This window comes from Uloborus diversus, chromosome 6 (genome assembly GCF_026930045.1).
Source record: "Uloborus diversus isolate 005 chromosome 6, Udiv.v.3.1, whole genome shotgun sequence".
Taxonomy (NCBI): domain Eukaryota; kingdom Metazoa; phylum Arthropoda; class Arachnida; order Araneae; family Uloboridae; genus Uloborus; species Uloborus diversus.
The window spans coordinates 31350101-31370470 of NC_072736.1; the positions used below are offsets into that span (position 1 = coordinate 31350101).

At 32.0% G+C, this 20370-nt stretch overlaps 1 protein-coding gene across 1 annotated transcript; it reads right to left on the minus strand.

Moving 5' to 3' along the window:
• Window positions 1-416: 416 nt before the first annotated feature.
• LOC129225167 (ubiquitin-40S ribosomal protein S27a) lies at window positions 417-20326 on the minus strand. The gene is made up of 5 exons (XM_054859732.1): window positions 20213-20326; window positions 19320-19372; window positions 6477-6531; window positions 5079-5296; window positions 417-597 (listed from the first exon to the last, which is right to left on the minus strand). The coding sequence occupies exons 2-5, from the start codon at window positions 19365-19367 to the stop codon at window positions 448-450; spliced, it is 471 nt and encodes a 156-aa protein (XP_054715707.1). The 5' UTR covers window positions 19368-19372; window positions 20213-20326; the 3' UTR covers window positions 417-447.
• Between the last annotated feature and the right edge of the window lie 44 nt (window positions 20327-20370).

Sequence of the window (20370 nt, forward strand, 5' to 3'; positions counted from 1 at the left end):
ACGCTACAATATTCTATAAGTACCCCACATTTTTCCTAAAAAAAGACAAAAAAACCCACATTTCTTTTAAAAAACCCAACTTTAGTTGTTTTTTTTTTGGGTTTCATTTAAAAAAACCCAAAAAACCCTGGGTCCATGGGCTTTTTTAAAAAAACCCGGGTTTTTGCCAACCCTGGTTTCTACCAGTGGTCTTAACCACCTCGGCAGAAACTTGCCAACCCAGATGGCAACTTATTAAACCCCTCTATTGCAGGCAAAAAATTGTCCTGTTAATGTCTGTATTAGAGGGATTTTACTGTACATGGTAGACTTTTTGATCTAATGAAAATACAACTCTAAGAGCAGTCATTACAAAGTCAAATTTGCAACACTTGAATTACTGTGTTAGGCACCATTTTAAATTAAGACCAGGCAAGTAAGTTTAAATCATTTTATTGAAAGTTTCATCTACTTTTCTTCAGGTTTATTGTACACAAAAGTAAGACAGCACTTCCCACAATATTGACGATCAAAATGGGAAGCCATGAAGACACCAGCACCACATTCGTCACTTGGGCACTCTCGACGCAGCCTAGTAATTTTTCCATTCTCATCAACCTAAACAGAAGAGACACCAAACGGGAACATTTTAATAACTAATTCTAAATTAGTTCATGTTCAATTAGCATAAAAAGCTCATGTATGATACTTATTTTTGTGATAAAATTATTCAGGAATCCCAATTGTTTCGAAGCATTTGCGTTCCTTTCGGAGCACAATCGCCACTTGGGAACAGACAAGTGCTTTTCAAGCAGAGTATCTGTTGCATTAATAGTTTTGAAATCCTTAAATTCTGCTGATAACCATGGCTGGTTCCATGACCTACGAGGTGCAACTTTTTCAGAAAAAATTGCACCTTGGAATATTCAAGTAATTTGGGAAAATAAAGTTGCAATCATCTGTTCTATGCTTTGCACACATTTTTAAAAAATCAAATTAAAGCATAATCCTACAAGTTGAGCTACTTTTATAAGCAAAAAACAATTAATGTAACATTGATTCAAAAGTTTAACCCAGTGTGATATATGTGTTGATTCATGGAATTCTCTAATTAAAACAACTAAAATTTCAAATTCTGGCAAAAAATTAGTGCAAGAAAATATGGATTAAGCAAAATATTTTTCACAACAGGTACAACACATGAAATTTCTTAAGTAGAATTGTTTACTGGCATTTAAATTCAATTTATCTCGAGTAAACTGCAGAACTGCAACTATAGTTCATGGAATTATAAAACTATAATGAGATGAGAGCTATAGTTGAAAACATTGTTCTGTCTGAGTTCGGCAAGAAACGTTTCTTACATCTGCAACTACTTCAGCATAGATATCAAGTCACTTGTTTAAATATTAAAATCTTTTCTACCTAAGGTCAAAACCTGCCGAAAGTTCTTTCAGAATGTAGTTTATTTTCATTAAAATCAAACGGTAACTCCAAACCACATCATAAAGAACAGTTTTAGCTGAATGCATTCATTCTAAGCAAATTTTAGCATCAAAGTACAAAACAAGTCTAACATATGTTCAAAGTTCTTTCAGAATCTTAAGTTTCTTTTCTATGAAGATCAAACGGTAACACCAAATCTCATCATGAAGATAATTTTAAAGCAAGAATGCAAATTACTTAGTACAGAAAATTTATACTTAATATATTCTTTCAGATAAGAACAAACAAATATTTTATTTTGGAAAAGTTTCAGAATTTTCTTTATTTTCACGAGTATCAAACGGTAACTCCAAAGTTCATCAGTAACTGAAGAATTCTATGTGTTCACATAATTCTAAAACTTAAGAGGCAACATAGAACATTTATATAAATAGTATAGTTTTTTAGCTGAAAACATTGTTCTTGTCAAGCACAATTTGGTACATTCTCAGAGTTTCCACCTTAGCAAACATTTCAAGTCACATTTGACTACTAAAAAAAATTAAGGTCAGGCCTGCCAAAACGTCCTTTCAGAATTAATATCACTTTTTCATTACAATCAAACGGTAACTCCAAATTACATCATAAAGAACATTTATAGTCAAATACTCTTGACAATCTTTGGCATAAAATCAATATTTTTGTAATAGATGCACAAAGCAGTGAATAAAGATACTAACATTTATTTCCCACCCTTCAAAAATCTAGCTGAAAATCAATAGATGAATCCGAAAACCAGTCACCTCCTGGGTTTTATTAAAGGAGATGTTCTTGGCCTTATCGATTAAGACGAGGTCACAAGCCTAACATCACTTCATTATTTACAAAAAGCTTTGTCAGGAACTTTTTTTTTCATGAAGATCAAACAGTAACTCCAAATTTCATCATAAATATCATCTTAAAGCATTTTACTCCTTCGTAAAAAAATTAATTCTTTCAAATAACAAAAATTTCATTGTATTTCAAAATGTTCTTTCAGAAATTTGATTATTTTCATGAGTATCAAACGGTAACTCCAAAGTTACATCATAAAGAACATTTTTAGTTGAACAGTCTGGATAATCTTTGGCATAAAATTGATGAAAAACATCACTTTCATACATACAAAAAGATGTAATGCAGATCAAACGGTAACTCCAAATTTCATCAGAAAAATTATCCTTAATTAATTTACCCCTTTAGAAAATTAAAATATATATTTTAAAAAATAACGGAGATCATTGTATTCAGAAATGCTCTTTCAGAAATGTGCTTATTTTCATGAGTATCAAACGGTAACTCCAAATTACATCATAAAGAACATTTTTAATCGACCAGTCTAGATAATGTTTGGCATAAAATTGATGCCGAACCAAAGAAAGAAAAAAATATAAAGTATCTGCACACACAACTCAAAACTATCTGCAAGTACTTGTAAAACTTCCAGTAATGCAATGCTTCCTGTGCTTTTAATCATGTATCCATGAAAAATAAAGAGATAATTTCATTAAATTTATCTACAGATTTTAAAGCTAACCATTGTTTAATAAATTTTCAACAAAATATATGCTTGCAGCAAATGTGTCCATGCATGGCATGTGGATCTACATTATCTAGCCAAGCCATCACTTTGCTATATCAGGGGTCTGGCCAGAGGATATTTGGGTCCGTTAACAGACCCTTCACAAAATCCCAATCAACCAGAACGGAACTTTCACAAAATCCCGATCAACCAAAACGGACCCTTCATAAAATTCTGATAAACAAGATCGGATCATTCACAAATTGTTTATTGAAAGAGCAAATGTGAAAGCAAAATAACGCATATTTCTGTGTATAATCCGATAATTTTTGGAACCTTTTCTGAAGTCAAATTAGAGGGATCAGCTTATACAAAATCGTCTAATTTTGAAAAAAAAAAAAAAAAATGGCACTCTTGCAATGCTCCTGCCAGCGATAAATAATTGCTACTGCCAAAAAAATATAATGGTTGTTTGTTTTATCACAGTTAATTAGCAGCGGTGTTGTTGTAAACTTTTCTGAGAGGGCATTGGTAAGCACTTTTCTCATGATTTAATAAACAATAATATATATCTGCGAAATGAACTTAGAACTGCAAAGGGATAGTAAGGGTGAGGAAAAAATATGATCGCTTCAGATAGGGTTACCAACTTCAAAACTATCACCACTTAGGGTCTGGCGTTGAACCTTTATATTGACTTGATTAGAAAATATTCTCATCATTTTGTCGGCTTGTCAATATTTGCGTTTTTACGGTGCGGTGCGATGTTTAATTGTTATTTTGGGAGAAAATTATATGGGTTTTGATTTTTCGATGCTAACAAGGATGATTAACTTTAAATAAACTTTTAATTACCGTTTTTTTTTTTTTCTTTAGATGTCTACATTTTGAAAAATGCAATCCGATATGAGAATCATATTTTGTTCTTTTTTCAAGCTAACTTCGCTTTATTAGGATGCAAATAAGTCTTTTTATTTTTGTTAGAACTCTCATTTCAAGTTTTTAAAGCAAAATTCAATTTTCTTTTATGAGGATAGATATAGATGGTTTAATTTTTTTTTTTTGCTTCAACTGTGTCCACAGATATTAAGGAAATGTTTATCATAGGACTCTAAAATGCAATTTTAAAATAATTTTATCAAAAATATTTCTTTTACAAGCCATTTTTTTATACTTTTGAGAATTGCAATCTCTTGGCATCCGCTATGGAATCCGATTTTTCGAATTTTTGATGTTTATTACGCTTTGTTAAGAGGTAAACAATTAAAATATCTTTTTATTTTTGTTAAAATCACGGAATTTATAAGTTTTAAACGAAATTCTGTGCTTTTTAAGAGTCTTGTCTCTTGGGTCAAAAAGTTAAAAAAATGCTGAACCCTTGTCTGAATTTTATTTTATTTATTTATTTTTCTGTTACAAATATTTTAAATACTGTACAGAAATGTTTCTAGTATAATTTAACATAATGTAGAATGGTAGATAAATGTTGATACTTGAGAAAGTGATGCCCCCCCCCCCCATACTAAATGTCCAGAACGATATAAAAAACACTCCAGAATGATATTCTCGACATAGAGGAAAACACTTCACTTTAAGTTTAATTGTTGCAGTTTGTGCCATCTCTAAATTCTAAAATTTCGTTTTAACAATTTTTTTTTGCGAAATAATTTGATTTTTCACAAAATTAATTCATTTTTTACAAAAAATTTGATTTTTCACAAAAAACGGACCCTGTGAAAAATCCTGGACAGACCCCTGTATATACAAAAGATGTCAGAAACAATTTCTTTTCATACAGATCAAACGGTAACTCCAAATTTCATCTTAATGTAATTTATCCCTTCCGAAAATTTAAGCATATATTTTTAAAAATAACATAAATATCATCGTATTTAGAAATGTTTTTTCAGAAATTTGCTTATTTTCATGAGTATCAAACGGTAACTCCAAAGCTCATCATGAAAAACATCTTGCAGCTGAACAGTTTTAAGCATATCTTGGGGAATACAAAAGGAATGTATACATCAAAATATAATTATTAAATCTTTACTCCAAAGGGTAGAGTTACAGGACCATGTTTTCTATACTTAAGTGTATTAAATTACAAAAATACCTTATAAAATTTCAAAACTGTAAGCTTGACTTTCTTTTTCTTATGTTTGTTCTTTTTTGGAGTAGTATAATTCTTCTTCTTGCGTTTCTTAGCCCCACCTCTCAGACGTAATACCAAATGTAGAGTTGATTCCTTTTGAATGTTGTAATCGGAAAGCGTACGACCATCCTCTAATTGCTTTCCAGCGAAGATTAATCTTTGTTGATCAGGTGGAATGCCTACAAGTAAATAAAAAAAGTGGAGGATAAAAGAAACTTTTACGATTGTAGAATTGAGAATCACTTTTGTACTAATTCATGATAAGAAACCAAATATGCTTTGGAGATGAACAATGAATTTGGAAGAATATTTTTTTTTATGAGGCATTTTTATTATACTTGGGCTGATTATCACAGAAAAATGCTAGCTTATGAATGCTTTTGCTTATATCTCAGCAACTAGATCACTTAGAGACTTCAGGATTTCAGTAAATGATTTGCTTAATCTTAAGGTACAACTTAACACTGAAAAATTAAAATGTTTAAATATAAAACCCACTGTTACTAATTTTGTTGCCTTACAACAGCAATATTTATAGTAACTATAATGAAAATTTTGAATCAAGGGTTGTCTGGGGGCAAACATGAAATTAATTCACTCGCATTGCCTTCGTTGGATTTTTATACTTATCTATGCCAATGATATATAGCGGGACTAAGTAAAGAGACATATTAGGATCTTTATCGCGAGTAACTTGTATGTTGTGAACCATAAATTAGTTTAAGAAACCTTTAATATTTAAATGGTTCTAATTAAATTAGCACACAAGTAAATCCTAGAGGAACACGTTTAGTATGGAGCATTTATATGAAAAAATAAGGTGAAGTTTCGTGATGGGAGCATTATTATATTTCTAAAATACATCTGGTGTACACCACCCTAGGGGCACGGGGAAGGGAAACGACCAAACTAGCATTGGCCCTGGTGCTTCTCCACTCTACCATTTAATTAATAAATTCAATTCTTAAAACTTGCACTCATCTAACTACATCTGCTTTAAACAGAATCCATACAAAATGAGGCCCATGTTTTGCAGAGATGAGAAAAATATAACCTTGAAATAGAAGAAAGTTATGTTATGGCAAAGTGCCAGTATGCTTCCCTCCCCACTATAGAAACATACTTCAGAATTTATGTTTAATGACTATCTACCTCCTTATAGCTGTTGATATAAAACTGCCTAAACATGTCTGAATATTACGAATATATCAAAACCTGACTTGATGCTCAATTTTCTATCCTTCATCAAGATTAGCAATGACATAGATACATACAAATAGATACCATTTTTTAATTATAATATATAAGATATAGTTCTAGTGCCATGGAGGTAGTGAAATACTAATCTAACAAACCTACCTTCCTTATCTTGGATTTTTGCTTTTACATTATCGATAGTATCACTTGGTTCAACCTGTAATAAAAATTGAAACACACATTACATAAAGTTGAATAAATGCCATTGCCCATGGAAAGCAAAAATAAGCAATAACGTATAATTGCACAAAAATCTCAGATTACTGCATGGATTTGTTTCATTATTACAAGGACCCCTTTTTCAGTGCAAAATAAACGAGCTTTAAGATTAAAAGACATCCCACAAAGCTTTTGTATCCCGAAACACGTGTGTGTCGTAACCAGCAATTTTTGGGCTACTATATGTTGTTTCAACAGAGGGACAGTTATCAATTGTGTTATTCAGAATTTGCTAAGAATATGCAGTTCTTGTCAAAAGAATTAGTGAAGGATTCTATGTTATGTCAATAGAATTAATATGCAATTATTGGAAATAGCAAGATGCAAGTAGACGAGATTGAGTTTACATAATAAAATGATGTAAATGAAGTGAACTAATTATTTTTCAAAAACTAAGCATTGTGCCTTTTATAACAGATCACTGAAATCATTTGCTTTCAATGACCGGTGGGAACCCTGTGTATGACACTAGTTTCATTAAGCTTCAGAAAAAATGAATTAATAAATGATTTTAAAACATATTTTTGATCAGAGCCTTTTCATCAATCATAACATCATTCCTCATTCATCCCCCAAAATGAAAATGAACTCGAAAACAACAGGAAAACCCTGTAGGCTTCTTATCATCACATTCTGGTGCAGGAAGACAAGAAATAAATGCTTTCAGAGAATGGATTTGTGCTCATCATATCAATCCTGGCTTAGGTTTTTCTGGCATTTATAGTCTGTTCCAATCTAAGTTGACATTGAAGGGAAAGGTACAAGATGTGCTACTCTGCAGTGAGAAATGGTTCTCGTAAATTTAAAGGTTTAAAAGGGTGCAAATTGATAAATGATGTGAGAAAAATAGAGAATGTATGTGGTTGAGACATATAGTTGAAGTTATGTGTTACATATATTTAATTTGTGAGAAGACTTGAGTTTTCAAGGTTAACTTTGGCGGGCTCCCTGTGGACTGGCAAACCCCCAGAACTCTTTTCTCCCCACTTCGCATCGCCCAAGGAAAAACATCCGATTGTCATTATAATTCTTAAATGAGCTCTCCACATTATAGTCAAAGCATTTCCGCATGGTCTGTTTTCATTTATACTTTCCATCGCTATTTCCAAGCAATTGAATACATTTTTAAAAACAGTTGTCGTGAGTAAGAAACAAAAAAATGAAATGAAAATATCAGCTTTCAATTATTTACTAGCTGCAATTACAAATACACAGGGATTTTTTTTTCTTTGAATTTGAGATTTATTACTTCGGTAGTTTTAAATAGCTTTCGTTTTTTACATAATGAGCTCTATCTTCAAGAAAATTGTGAAAAAATGAAAGAAACCCGAATTTTGTTTGAATGTTATGAATACTTGTTGTGTGAAAGGGTACATTACAAATCCTTGCTACGGCAAGTTTTTTGTTTTGGATCGTTCGAAAAGTTTATGTAGGAAAAAAAAATTAATGCTCTCAAGTATGTAGATACATATATATTACAAATTAACACCAATGAACTGCTGGATGAATAAGTTTTACTTTTTCATTTAAAATTTGAAACACACACACTCCCAGGAAATTATTTCGCCCCCCCCCCCCTCCAGGTTTAGAACTCCTGCCTTTTTTTGTTATTTGAAATAAATTTACTCATTCGCAAAGTATACCTACAAAGTAGGCTACATTAACTACGCCAAGGTAAGTAAAATATTTAATAAATTAAGTTTTGGGGGTTAATCATACTTTGACAGTCACGCAAAATTGAAAGCCATAACATTTGCACAAACCTTGATGCATTTTCGATTATTTTTACCTTTTTTTATAAATAACTTGAGCTTAAAATCAAATTCTTTTTTGAAAAATTTAAAATTAATATTTTCTCTAAGCTCCGGAATGCAGTAGTAGCTAATTGTTTCCAGGGACCGTGTTAACACTAGAAAGACGGAAGCGGTCATTTTGACCGCAAACGATTTTCAAATGCTCATATTTGCTGTGTTTAATTTTCAAACTCTTTTTCCTTCATTGACTTTTCCTAACTATTTATTAAGATTTTACAACAGTAATTTTTTTCCTTTTAGGATTATTATTATAGTCGCTATAAATTTTTATACCTAGAAAGACTGACTACGGTCATTTTGACCGCTAAGTGAACCTTTCTTTATGCATCCGTTTTCTTCTTTTTTCGCTTATCAGTTGTGTGTACTATGGACTATTGTTAGTTGTCAGGGTGAGTAATGTTCTTTTGAGCTTGAGTAGTACCTGTTGGTCAGGTTTAATTCTTTGAACTGTTAGGAAAATGCGAAACACCTGCTGGTTGCATGGTTTTAATTTTCTGCTATCTGCACAGGGGGCAAAGTTGGGAAAGGTAAATTTGAAAAGCATGTGACTGGACACGTGAAATTACTTTGGGTCTAAAAAAAAGGAAATATAAACAGGTAAATTACAAAAATGTTTGCTGGAATTGTTTTGTGCACCAAAACATGTGCTTTGCTTGAAGCATTGACGTTTATTTTCTTCGGTGATAATGAAGTGCTCAGTCACATAATTATCTTCATGATGTCGAGATGAACCGTTGACAAGCAAAACTTATAGGAACATTAACTCCTGAAACTGTTGCAGATTTATATCTAAAACAGATTATGGTTTGAATGAACAGTCTGACTTATCTGAAGAGAAATATATTTCTAGCGATGAGAATAGTTTGCTTTCATGAGATTATTGCGAATATTCTTCGGAGCCTAGATTTGCAGAAAAGGATTGTTCTTCTGAGTTAGAATGAGAAGAAACCTCGCTAATAAAAACTGATGCTCAAAATTTAAAAAGTAGTGAAAGAAAGAGTGAAAAGGGTCCGACGCCGAAAAAAAGGAGAAAATTTCAAAAACAGAACTCTTATTTCTTCAATTTCTGCCAAGTCATCCCCACTGATCAATTTTGCTGCATATAAATAAGTAAGTACCTCAGGAAAAAGATTAAAATAGTGTGAAATTAAATTATGCGGAACTAAAACTACGAGCATTTGTTCTAACTTCCAAACAAAAAACTGTTAATGACTAATACACAGGTGACGTGATAACATAAGTATTTCGAAATACTGTAAAAGATAGTAATGTACGGTATCTTGCGATATTAAGATATTTTTTAAATCAAACACATGCATGGTTGATTATAGTACTTGTTAGTTATTACATGCTAAGAAAATTTCCTCTTTTTTGTACAAATTTCCTCTTTCTCAATGCCAATTGTGTAAAGCATGTGTATTTCACTTGATCGAACGTAAAATAAAAAAAAGCTATCTGAGACTTATTTGCAGACTATATTAGGATTAAATTGTTAAATTAAACTTTGATATTATGAAACAAATCTTTTCTATGGCTAAAAATCCCAAAAGGAGAAAATTTCTATTATTTTAAGTATGGCTTCCAAAGTGACCGCTGCTCGTCTTTCTAGGTATACGCAAAACGCCGTCTTTCTAGTTTTGGGCAGTTCTCAAAAGGTGGGAGCAAACACACACCTCAACTTTGAAGCTTCAACACCAAATAACTTTTATTTTAATTAACTCAAAAATTTTTGAGTTAAATTATAATGCTGTATAGAGACAAGAATTGACATAAATTATGGAAAAAATGCTCTTTAAATGCCCTTAAAAAATATTTTCTTTGCTAAAAGGCGCAATTTTGGACATACCAAAACGTTAACTGAGCAAATGTACCATTAAAGAAAAAATTTTTAAAATTATTTCCATACGTTTCAAAAAAAATTTAAAGGTATGAATCTTACACTGAATAATTTTTTGTTAATATTTTACACAAATAACAGAAGTAAAGACAGATTATTCACTTTGTAAACGATTCTAGAAAATAGTAAGTTTGAAATTTGATGCATGTCCAAAATTTACGATCTTTACAATGCTATTTTTTGAGAACTAAGTATATGATGTTTTCATTTTAAAGGTGTTTATCGAGCCTCGGAATCAATTTTTAATTGTTTAAAAGTGTTTTCATAAGCTTTTATGCAGTATCTTAGAAGAAAAGTAATTTTTTTAAAACGTACATGTGAGATGTCCAAATGGCGTTACGATCTTGACGCCGATAATTCTGTCCATTTATTCATAATTTTTGATGATCTACTGTCTTCTAACCTCAATAAAAAACGTTATTATAATGTTATCTTCTTTAATCCATTGGTATTCTGCATAATTAATATGTTACACATTGAACAATACATAAATTACAGTAGAAACATGGCTGCTTATGATCGAACCGAAAGCCATTTTGCGCTAAAATCGCCAAGCAAACCTCCGTTGGCGACAACACAGTATACGATAAGCTAAAGGTTACCAGAGGGGAATTCCAATTTGACAAATGTAGTTTATCCTCAGCTGTACCAGTTTTGGCGACTTTATCACCTGCGCTAGCATTTTTTTTTTTTTTCCGCTTTTATTATTTTAGAATTCTTTTTCTCTTCTTTCTTTTGGAAACATAATTTAACGATCTCCAAATAGAAATACGAATTTCTTTCTTCAATAATTTTTTTAGACATCATTTTAATTTTTATGACATTGGAAAAAATATTCATTATTAAAACTGATGTCACTTTTTACAATTGTATTATTTTTAATTTGAAGCTTTTTTTTAACCTTGCATCAATTTCTTCAAAATCATTCCAAAACTTTATTGAATGTAAGGAGCAGCATGTATAGCCATTCAAGTATTTCATTAATATCCTCTTTATTATTAAATTGCAAAATTTAAAAAGTAGTAAATAAAATTTTCATTGGAAAAGTTAAAAATCAGATTAACAATTGTCAAAAATGGTGAAACTTACGTTATGATGATGTCCAAAATCCGTTACCTACAGGAAAACAATGTCCAAAATCTGTTACCTACAGATTGCTGATTTAATTTGCTAATTAACAATTTTTACAAATACCTGCTGTCTTTTCATGTTCATATATTGTGTTCTAGGTATGCATACTATAGAATAAAATCAAAATTTATGTCAAATTCGAAAATTTTTGAAATTGCTCAAAGTTAACTTTTTTGTTCCCACCTTTTGAGAACTGCCCTTTTAAGCATTCGCCAATACGCCAAATACGATAAAATCGGCGAACAAAATTCGAATTTGGCGTACAGAAAATTCTCTAAAATATACAGAGAAAAAAAAATCTCTCTTCAGAAGTCAATCTAGATAAAAATGAGATCCGTTCACAAAATTTGGACCCCTAAAACCGGACCCTTCACAAAATTCCGACCCCTAAAAACTTAACTTTTCACAAAACTCCCAGACTAGCAATCACTGAAAGTTGTTTTATCCCCGGAACACTCCAAGCAGATTGAGGTGCGTGCACGTGCGTTAGCATCGGAGTGTTATTGTCCATCGGATCGGAGGAAGGATAATGTTTGCCTCTCGCCTCTTTGCGTCACTGTACTTGCGCCTCTCGCTGATTAGATATCGAGTGTGCAGTGTGGCTACTGAGTCGAGTGTTGGCGGATGCCTTATTGAATGGTGCGTTTGTTTCATTGTGTTCGATGTCTGAAACATTGGAATAAGATAGGAATGCAGTCTTTACTTCGTTAAAAGCTTTTATTTCTACTCTCAAATTTATAAAAATGATAAATATCACTTAAAGTTGTTTGTAGCCATTTTTTCCTTTGAAAAATTACATGAATTGTGGAAAAACTACTTAATTTGCATTTTTTTTTCTCACCAAATTTCTAAAAACGGACAAAAATTCATTCATATACCCCTGCCCTTATCCTCAAAAAATTGTCAAAAATTAAGTTATACTTCACTTTCTGATTAAATGTTTCTGCAGACAAAAATGCATTTAAAATGAGTAAAAGTTAGTCTTTAACTAGTGTATAAAAGGAAACCGTCCACACAGGGTTGAAGTATATTATTTTAGATAATAAAACGTTGAGTTGCACAAATTTCCCGAGAATTGCAGAGACGTGATTTGGGGTTTCAAGGAACACCCAGTTTTAATGCAGAAAAGTGAGCACTATCTTTTTCTTTTTGATAAAAAAGGGTCTCCTTGAAATCTCAAAACAGGTGTCGGTAGTTCCCTAAATTTGAATGATTTAACGTTATTTTCTTTTACTTTTCTGCACAAAGGTCCTTTTTTGATATATATATATATATATATATATAAAGACACAATGGCAGTTTTTCCAAATTCAAAAGTAATGGTTGGCATTGGCACATTTGGATTTTTAAATCAGCGGGATGAAGGAAAATAATCTATAAACATTGAGAGTTCCTTTTTTGTTCCAAAGATTTAAACGAACTTAGGATGCATTTCTCAGCTCCAGAGAGCAAGTCGAGGGCACGTGAAAAATTAAAGCGAAGTTATTCAAAACAGGATTGGGGGGGGGGGGGGGAATAACAAAGGTTGCAGATTATTTCAAATATGCGATCAATTTTGTCTTGAAAGCTAAGTTTTATTTTGAAATGGCAATTTCAGTTTAATTTAGCCATTTTTTCTGAAAGCACAAGTTGTAAAGAAGCTATAGATAAGATATGGATAAGAGGACGCACATATGGAATGCCCAGAGGAAGGGTAAAAGATCCAGTTCTTAACAATAAAATTGCAGGCAAGGATTGAAAATTTATATTTCTTTTTTCGCTAAAGGCTTGTTGATGAACTTTAATCTGCAGTAGAAAAATGAAGATGCCCGATAGTTTTTCTTGTTATACTTCTGAAAGAAACGCGGTTCTTTTTGATTCCTTTGGTACCCATTATTACCATGGCATGTTCACGTTTGAGACAAATCTAATTTCTTTGAAAAATTCAAGGATAGTTATTCCGTTCTTGATATTTTAAGTTACTTTTTTCCCCTCGCCAAATTTGGCAAGTTCCGCTGCTGACTGGCACGCGCCCTACGCAGAGTAACCTCGTTTCCTTGACAACAGCTGCAATTTGGCTTGCCTAGCTTTCCCTTCAGTGCCAACTTAAAGTGAAACAAAGTATAGCAATGATTACTTGATATCATTCATAAAAGTAGTGCCTATTGCCTAACCATTTTTAACCTGTGAGCATGCAAAAAAAAAAGGTATTACTTAAAGGATTTTTATCAATGAGAAATCTATCTTCTCCAGAAACAATTTCAGATCGCTTGAACCAGTAGTCCAGTGATGTGTCGAGAGTTGCTGCTGAATTTTTAGGCTGACTTAGCAGTTTTGAGAAGTTCCGGAACCAGCTCTTTGATCAGAGCCTTTTCATCAATCATAACATCATTCCTCATCTATCCCCCAAAATGAAAATGAAATCGAAAACAACAGGAAAACCCTGTAGCTTTCTTATCATCACATTCTGGTTGCTATAATACTGATGTATTAATAGCAAGAAGACAAGAAATAAATGCTTTCAGAGAATGGATTTGTGCTCATCATATCAATCCTGGTTTAGGTTTTTCTAGCATTTAGCACTGATCACTTAGTGGTGCCTATTTGACCTGTTGCCAAACCTTTTACACGCATCCCGCAAAAAAAAAAAAGTTGCAGGTTCAGATATTTTGAAATATTGTCTAGAATATAAGTAAGAAAAACCAGAAGTTCAGTGACATGTGCAGAATTGATGCTGGATTGTTTAGGATGACATCACAGTTGCTTTAAGTGATTCCAGAATCCCTTTTTTAACATTAAGCAAAACAGTGGGTCACATGAACATGCTTCGCGGGCTCTATAGTAAATTCAAGAATTGATATCGAAAGAAAACTAAAGACTGTTGCGGTTTGGCGTCAACAATTACTCATTGAATTTGCAATTCTTCTTGGGAACATTTCGCTTATCTGATCAGTGCTATTTTTTCCACTCCTTCGCCTTTCAGACATATAGCATCATGTCTGTTTATTTCTTCTCAGTTCAAGTATATGTTGGGCATGGCGAACTTACATTTGCAATTCTATTGCTTCATATTACAGTGGAGTCCTGATTTATGCAAGGGATAGGTACTTTGCTTAAATTGAAATTTCATCTTGTGAAAGAGTATGTTTAGAGTCTGGATAAACATGCAGTTCTCTTTAGACCCTTGTAAACATCCCTCATACTGGTTTAAACCATTCTTTAAGTATATTTCAGCATTTCCTACAAAATTGCTGAAATATAATCAGGGTTCATACTCTATTTGGATGAAAAAAATCCATGACTTTTCCAAGACTTTTTCATGACTTCAATGAAAATTTTCATGACCTCGTTACACAAAAATAATAGCGCTATTTATCCTCAAACTTGCTAATTTTTTTGGTAATGAGCATTAGCAAAACGTCTACATGAATGCCACAGACTCATTGAAGCACTTACTTCTTGTAATGGAAAAAATATAAGTGCACACCTAAAAAACTAAACTATTCTTATTTGTCTTCATCATATAAATTTAAATAAAGTAAAAATGCAGTGAAACGAATATGATGATGCTTAAATGTCTAATATTTTTTAAAAAACAGGCAGAATGATATTGAATGGGACAAAGGTTGAATGAGTCATCACTAAGTTTCAATAAATTTGCTTCAAAAGTTGCCTTTTAGAGTCAACAGTGCCTTTAATCATCCACGTAACTTGACAGTATTTGGTTCTTTAAAGTAAAGCCACATAGTTTAGTTTTTATGTTTCTAAACCAGATCTTTTTTGTAAAAACCATTCAGTAACAAATCAATCTTCTGACTCAAAAGTATACTTGTTTTGTTTACAAATTTACAAAATGCATATAAATTAATAGGTTCAGAAATTGCAGAACACGTTTGATTCCTGACATTGAACGTAGCAGTGGTTCGCATAGATAAGTTCTGTAGGCTGTATGTTGGGCACTACTGTTTTAAAGTATTAGATTTCCCTTTTTTCTGTATTCTATCGCCTGACTAAAGATATTTATTTTCTAAAACATTCCACAACTTAAGACAAACTCTGATAAATTTAATAATAAAGTCCTTATGAGTGATGGAATCGAACTCGGATGCAATTGAATTGCCTTTTTTGAGTGGGCATGGCAAAACTAAGAATGTGAAATTTTGCTACTACAGAATATGAAACATAACAAATGTTGAAAATAACAGAAAACTCAAAATAAATGATGTCCAAGCAGTAAAATCTCATCGCAAAAAAAGGCAAGCATCTGCGACAAAAATGAATGCAATGAGATTTCAAAATTCAGATTAGATTTTTGAATCACTCAATTTTCCACTTTTAATAGCTTTTATGTGCTATACTGTTAAATCACTCAAGATTTCTAATGCTCTTTTAGCTACTGTTTCTTTCTCTTTGTCCTGGACATTTTTCCATGACTTGAAATAAATTTCCATGACTTTCAATGAAAATTTCAATTTTCCATGACTTTTCCAGGTCTGAAATTTGCTTATTTTTTTTCCATGACTTTCCAGGATTTCCATGACCCGTACGAACCCTGTATAATTCAGCTAAATTGGAATCAATTTATTGAATAAAAACTTGCATAAACCAACATCTCAAGTAGTTATGATACACAAAATCAATAATCGAACGGCAGAGACAAACTATAATACTGTAAATACAGTAGGGCAGATCTTATTTTTGAAGTGTAAAAAGTCAATGGTTGCTTTTTATGAAATAAAAAATCAGAAAAAATTTTAGGCCAATCTAACAATACTGAGAAGTAGCTTATGTACTTTATGCATACGATTAATAATAATAAACATTAAAAATCATAAATTTTATCGGCTGGTTTTGAAAATGATCAGAGCCTTTTTATCAATCACAGCATTCAATTTCTTATCCTCCCCCAAAATAAAATTGACAAAGAACAACAGGAAAACCCTGTGGCACTCTTATCAATCCATTCTGGTTGCTACTAGCAGGAAGTCAAGAAACGAATGCTTTCAGAGAATGGATTCGTGCTCATCATTTCATATGTTTGAAATTATGGCCCCCCTAACATAAAAACCTTTAATCAATTTTAATAATATGAAGTTCTATCCAAAACTCAACAAGCCAAATTTTTCGTACGTAAGAGTTAATAGCAAAAGACAGGGTTTCAGCTACGGTCGCATATTTCGCATAGTGCGAAAACACTATCTGAATTACGAAAATAAAGCAAGGCATTTTCGCTTTTTTGCTCAAAAAAAAAAAAAAAAAAAATTTTTTTTTTTAAAGAAATGAATGATCTTAGAGAGGAAGCATGCATGGCGATAATCAACTAAATCTTTTTAAAATCTTAGCTACCATGTTTAAACTACTATTAAGTTCAATAACTATTAGAGTCTTATCCAGCATTATGTCCCCGTCCCCAATAACTGCAGAGGAGGGGGTTACTGCAATGTTCTAAACACTAGTCGTGTGTTTTCTTTTTTTATTTTATGTTTTAAAAAAATAGCTGCTGTACTTATTTCTTCAAAGATGTCACAGATAAAATATGAATTTTATTTTCAACTGGAGATGAAACACACTGAGGCATATATAAATATATGAAAATGTGTAACATTTTAGCATTTTGCTAACATTTTTCACTCAATTTTAGCTTTGATGCTAAAGAACTTTTGAACCCAGCTTAAACCCTGGCAAAAGAGCAATATTCTCTCAATAAGCCAAGACAGAAAAGTATCAAACCTTACTGACACTATAAAATGCAGGATGCTTAAAAAGGACCCCAATTTTTAAACACAGTACGACATAAAGGTGCATTAGCTTTAAATTCCCCCCCCCCCCCCCCCAAATTCCTACAAGTTAATACGGAGCAGAATGGAATTCATTTTCTTTACAACTAGATTAGAAACCAAGAATTACAACCAGTCACTTTCCTATGCCGGGCTGATGAGTGCTAATAAGCACGAAACTGCAGTCCTCGGCTGGAAATGACTGAGCTGGCGGTGTATTTCATGTATTTCTGCTCTAGCCCTGGCTAATGGGCGGTAATTTACTGAATATACCATGCCTTGCCATCAATTTTCGAGTTGAACCTAACCATTGTTTCGGTCACTTGGCTGGTCTGCGCTAATTCTACATTGGCTACCAGTTTGTTTGGCCCTCTTGGCTTCCATAAGAGGTTTTCCATCTCCAGCTCAGTCACTTTCCTATGCCGGGCTGATGAGTGCTAATAAGCACGAAACTGCAGTCCTCGGCTGGAAATGACTGAGCTGGCGGTGTATTTAGTGTATTTCTGCTCTAGCCCTGGCTAATGGGCGGTAATTTACTAAATATAATGGTTGTTTGTTTTATCACAGCTAATTAGCAGCGGTGTTTTTGTAAACTTTTCTGAAAAGTCATTGGTAAGCACTTTTCTCCACTCATGATTTAATAAACAATAATAATATCTACGAAATGAACTTAGAACTGCAAAGGGATAGTAAGGGTACGGAAAAAATATGATCGCTTCAGATAGTGTTACCAACTTCAAAATTATCACCACTTAGCGTCTGGCGTTGAACCTTTATAATGACTTGATTAGAAAATATTCTCATCATTTTGTCGGCTTGTCAATATTTGCGGCTTGTCAATATTTGCGTTTTTACGGTGCGGTGCGATGTTTAATTGTTATTTTGGGAGAAAATTATATGGGTTTTGATTTTTCAATGCTAACAAGGATGATTAACTTTAAATAAACTCTTTTAGTTACCGTTTTTTTTCTTTAGATGTCTACATTATGAAAAATGCAATCTTTTAACATCCGATATGAGAATCATATTTTGTTCTTTTTTCAAGCTAACTTCGCTTTATTAGGATTCAAATAAATGAAAAGTCTATTTCTGTTAGAACTCTCATTTCAAGTTTTTAAAGCAAAATTCCATTTTTTGTTATGAGTCAAAAATTAAAATGCTAAATAGATGGTTTATTTTATTTTATGGGTCAACTGTGTCCACAGATATTAATGATATGTTTATCATAGGACTCTAAAATGCAATTTAAAAAAAATTTTATCAAAAATATTTCTTTTACAAGCCGTTTATACTTTTGATGCCTTCACTTTGAGAATTGCGATCTCTTTGCATCCGCTATGGGAATCCGATTTTTCGAATTCTTAATGACTATTACGCTTTGTTAAGAGGTAAACAAATGAAATATCTTTTTATTTTTGTTAAAATCACGGAATTTATAAGTTTTAAACGAAATTCTGTGCTTTTTAAGAGTTGAATGCTGAACCCTATTCTGAATTTTATTTTATTTAGCTATATTTTTGTTACAATTATTTTAAGTACTGTACAGAAATATATGTAGTATAATTTAACATAATGTAGAATGGTAGATAAATATTGAAATGTAGAATGGTAGATAAATATTGATACTTGAAAGAGCGATGCCCCCCCCCCCCCCCACCAAATATCAGGAAAAAAACCCAGAATGATTTTCTCGACGTAGAAGAGGAAAACAGTCAACTTTAAGTTTAATTGATGCAGTTTGTGCCATCTCTAAATTCTAAAATTTCGTTATAACAAAAAAAAAAAAATTTTTTTTTGCGAAATTTTTTGATTTTTCACAAAATTAATTCATTTTTCACAAAATTATTTGATTTTTCACAAAAAACGGACCCTGTGAAAAATCCTGGACAGACCCCTGATTCTACAGGGTTGTTGTCTGCTCAAGTCCAGATTATGGAGGAAGAAGTTAGCTTGTCAGGGCTTTGTTCGCACACTCCTGCACTGTTTTCAATTTTAAAGATATTTTTAGATTGAACAGAATACCCAAACTTTTGATACATTAGTTAAGCATTTCCTTCGTTACTTTTACACGTATAGTTCAATAGTACTGAAAGAAATAAGAACTTACAGAAAATTTATTTAAACTTACCTCAAGTGTTATAGTCTTCCCAGTCAATGTTTTTACAAAAATCTGCATTTTCACTAAAAGCAAAAAGAGTTACTTTAATAATCCTGGATGAATAAGAAAATAAATGAAGTTTACAACTCTACTGTTTTAAAAACTACACTTTTAGTCGGAAAGACTGCTACCAAAGTTTATGCATTTTTATTATTTTAATACAAAAATGCGCAAAACCTTATTAGTGATCACATTAATAAGCACTTTCATTATCCCAAAATAAAGATTATTCTGATCAAGGGACTTCTTGCAACTCCGAAACATGCATTCACAACTTCCCCGTATTATACCACTAGGCATATTGGACGCTCCAAAAATAACAGATAATACAGAAAAAAAAGAAATGACACTTAGTTTTTAATTAGCGTACTTTTCTACATATTTTGTCGTCATTAATCTTTTTTTACATCTTAACGATGAAAGCTTTCTTTATGTGAATCCAAGGCGGCTTTATATGTATTTAACCAACTTTCAAAACCATGCTACTTTTCCTTTGACTAATGAACGTATTAGCTTTAGTTAATAAAGCATCAAATAAAAAAATCATCGAAAAGAGAAAGACACTTGCTTTCAATTATCAATCAATATGTGACGAGCAGCCAATACAAAATATTTGATCGAGTTTTCCTGTCAATATAACGAAATTGTAGGAAATAAATTAGCACATTTTACAAAAGAGTATAATGGGTAAAATTGTTAATACTCTCAGTAGGAGGTAAATTAAATCATGAATAAGGGAGCTACTGTAAATGGCGGATAGGGTTAAACGATACGCACAATGAAGTTTTACAACTATTAATCACCCCACGTAATAAAAGCAATTTTTCAGCAGCTTATCAAAATAAAATCTAAAAAATAAATACCTTTTATTATAGATTACATTAGTAATTTAACAATTTACGACTTCACGACACAAACCACTCTACACCACGTACCATCCACGAAATTTTGCGAAAACCACGATGCAAAAACCATTTACGTTGCCATTCTGAATTTAAAAACACAGTAAAAAAATGAAATA